Consider the following 717-nt stretch of genomic DNA (forward strand, 5'->3'; position numbering starts at 1 on the left):
GACGTAAATTGGAACCAAAACTGAGAGAAAATTCCTCCATCGTAATTTCTGAAGATGGAGGGGAGAGTTCATAAAGTTAAGCTCAGGACAGTTGAATGTGAGGATTCTGTCGAGGGAGAAACGCACATAACAGATAAAAGTGTACGTCTGAGAGAAAGTGGCACCTGAAACTCAGTTACTGTTGGGAAGATGCTCAAGGACATAATCTGGGGCAGCCACCAAGTGTGGAGGTCCCTGGAGAGGCAGCTGTCTCCTATCGCTTCCTTCATCGAAGATGATGTGGTGCTTTAGGCCAGCGGGCTGCCCTCCAGCCCTTCGTGGTTCATCTAGGTACAGTGGCAGTGCTGCCCCTGGTGGTCAGTGCTGCTCCCAGCTGCTTCAGTCCCCATGCGACGGCTCAGCAGATTATGGTCATCACAGGTGCCAGGTGTATGACCTGGACATAAGTTACTCCTTCTCTGGAAGGCTCTGCTGGCTATTAGGGGGCAGGAAAATATCTCTAAGAAATGGCCACTGATCTCTATATAGAATTTATACTTTATGCAGTGTAAACTAAAACAAATGTTATGAGAAACTGGGTAGGATTTCCCAGAGAGTGGATTTAAGAAGACAGTGGACGGCTGGACATACGTGGTAGAGCTCTTGCCTAGAAAGTATGAGACCCTAAGGTCAATCCTCAGCACCATCAACACACACACACACACACACACACACACA

The 717-nt window shown here is 48.0% G+C and overlaps 1 protein-coding gene across 1 annotated transcript in view; it reads left to right on the forward strand.

Annotated features, from left to right (window-relative positions):
• The first annotated feature begins 274 nt into the window (after positions 1-274).
• The window catches only part of Smco1 (single-pass membrane protein with coiled-coil domains 1), an 8681-nt gene continuing 8238 nt past the window's right edge, over positions 275-717 (forward strand). Inside the window, exon 1 of the mRNA XM_050159835.1 lies at positions 275-420. Coding sequence (XP_050015792.1) covers positions 275-420 — 146 coding nt within the window. The remainder of the gene's footprint in view (positions 421-717) is intronic.

This window comes from Alexandromys fortis, unplaced genomic scaffold (assembly GCF_014885135.2).
Source record: "Alexandromys fortis isolate MF-2015 unplaced genomic scaffold, M_Fortis_MF-2015_v1.1 scaffold_119, whole genome shotgun sequence".
In the NCBI taxonomy this organism is placed as follows: Eukaryota; Metazoa; Chordata; class Mammalia; order Rodentia; family Cricetidae; genus Alexandromys; species Alexandromys fortis.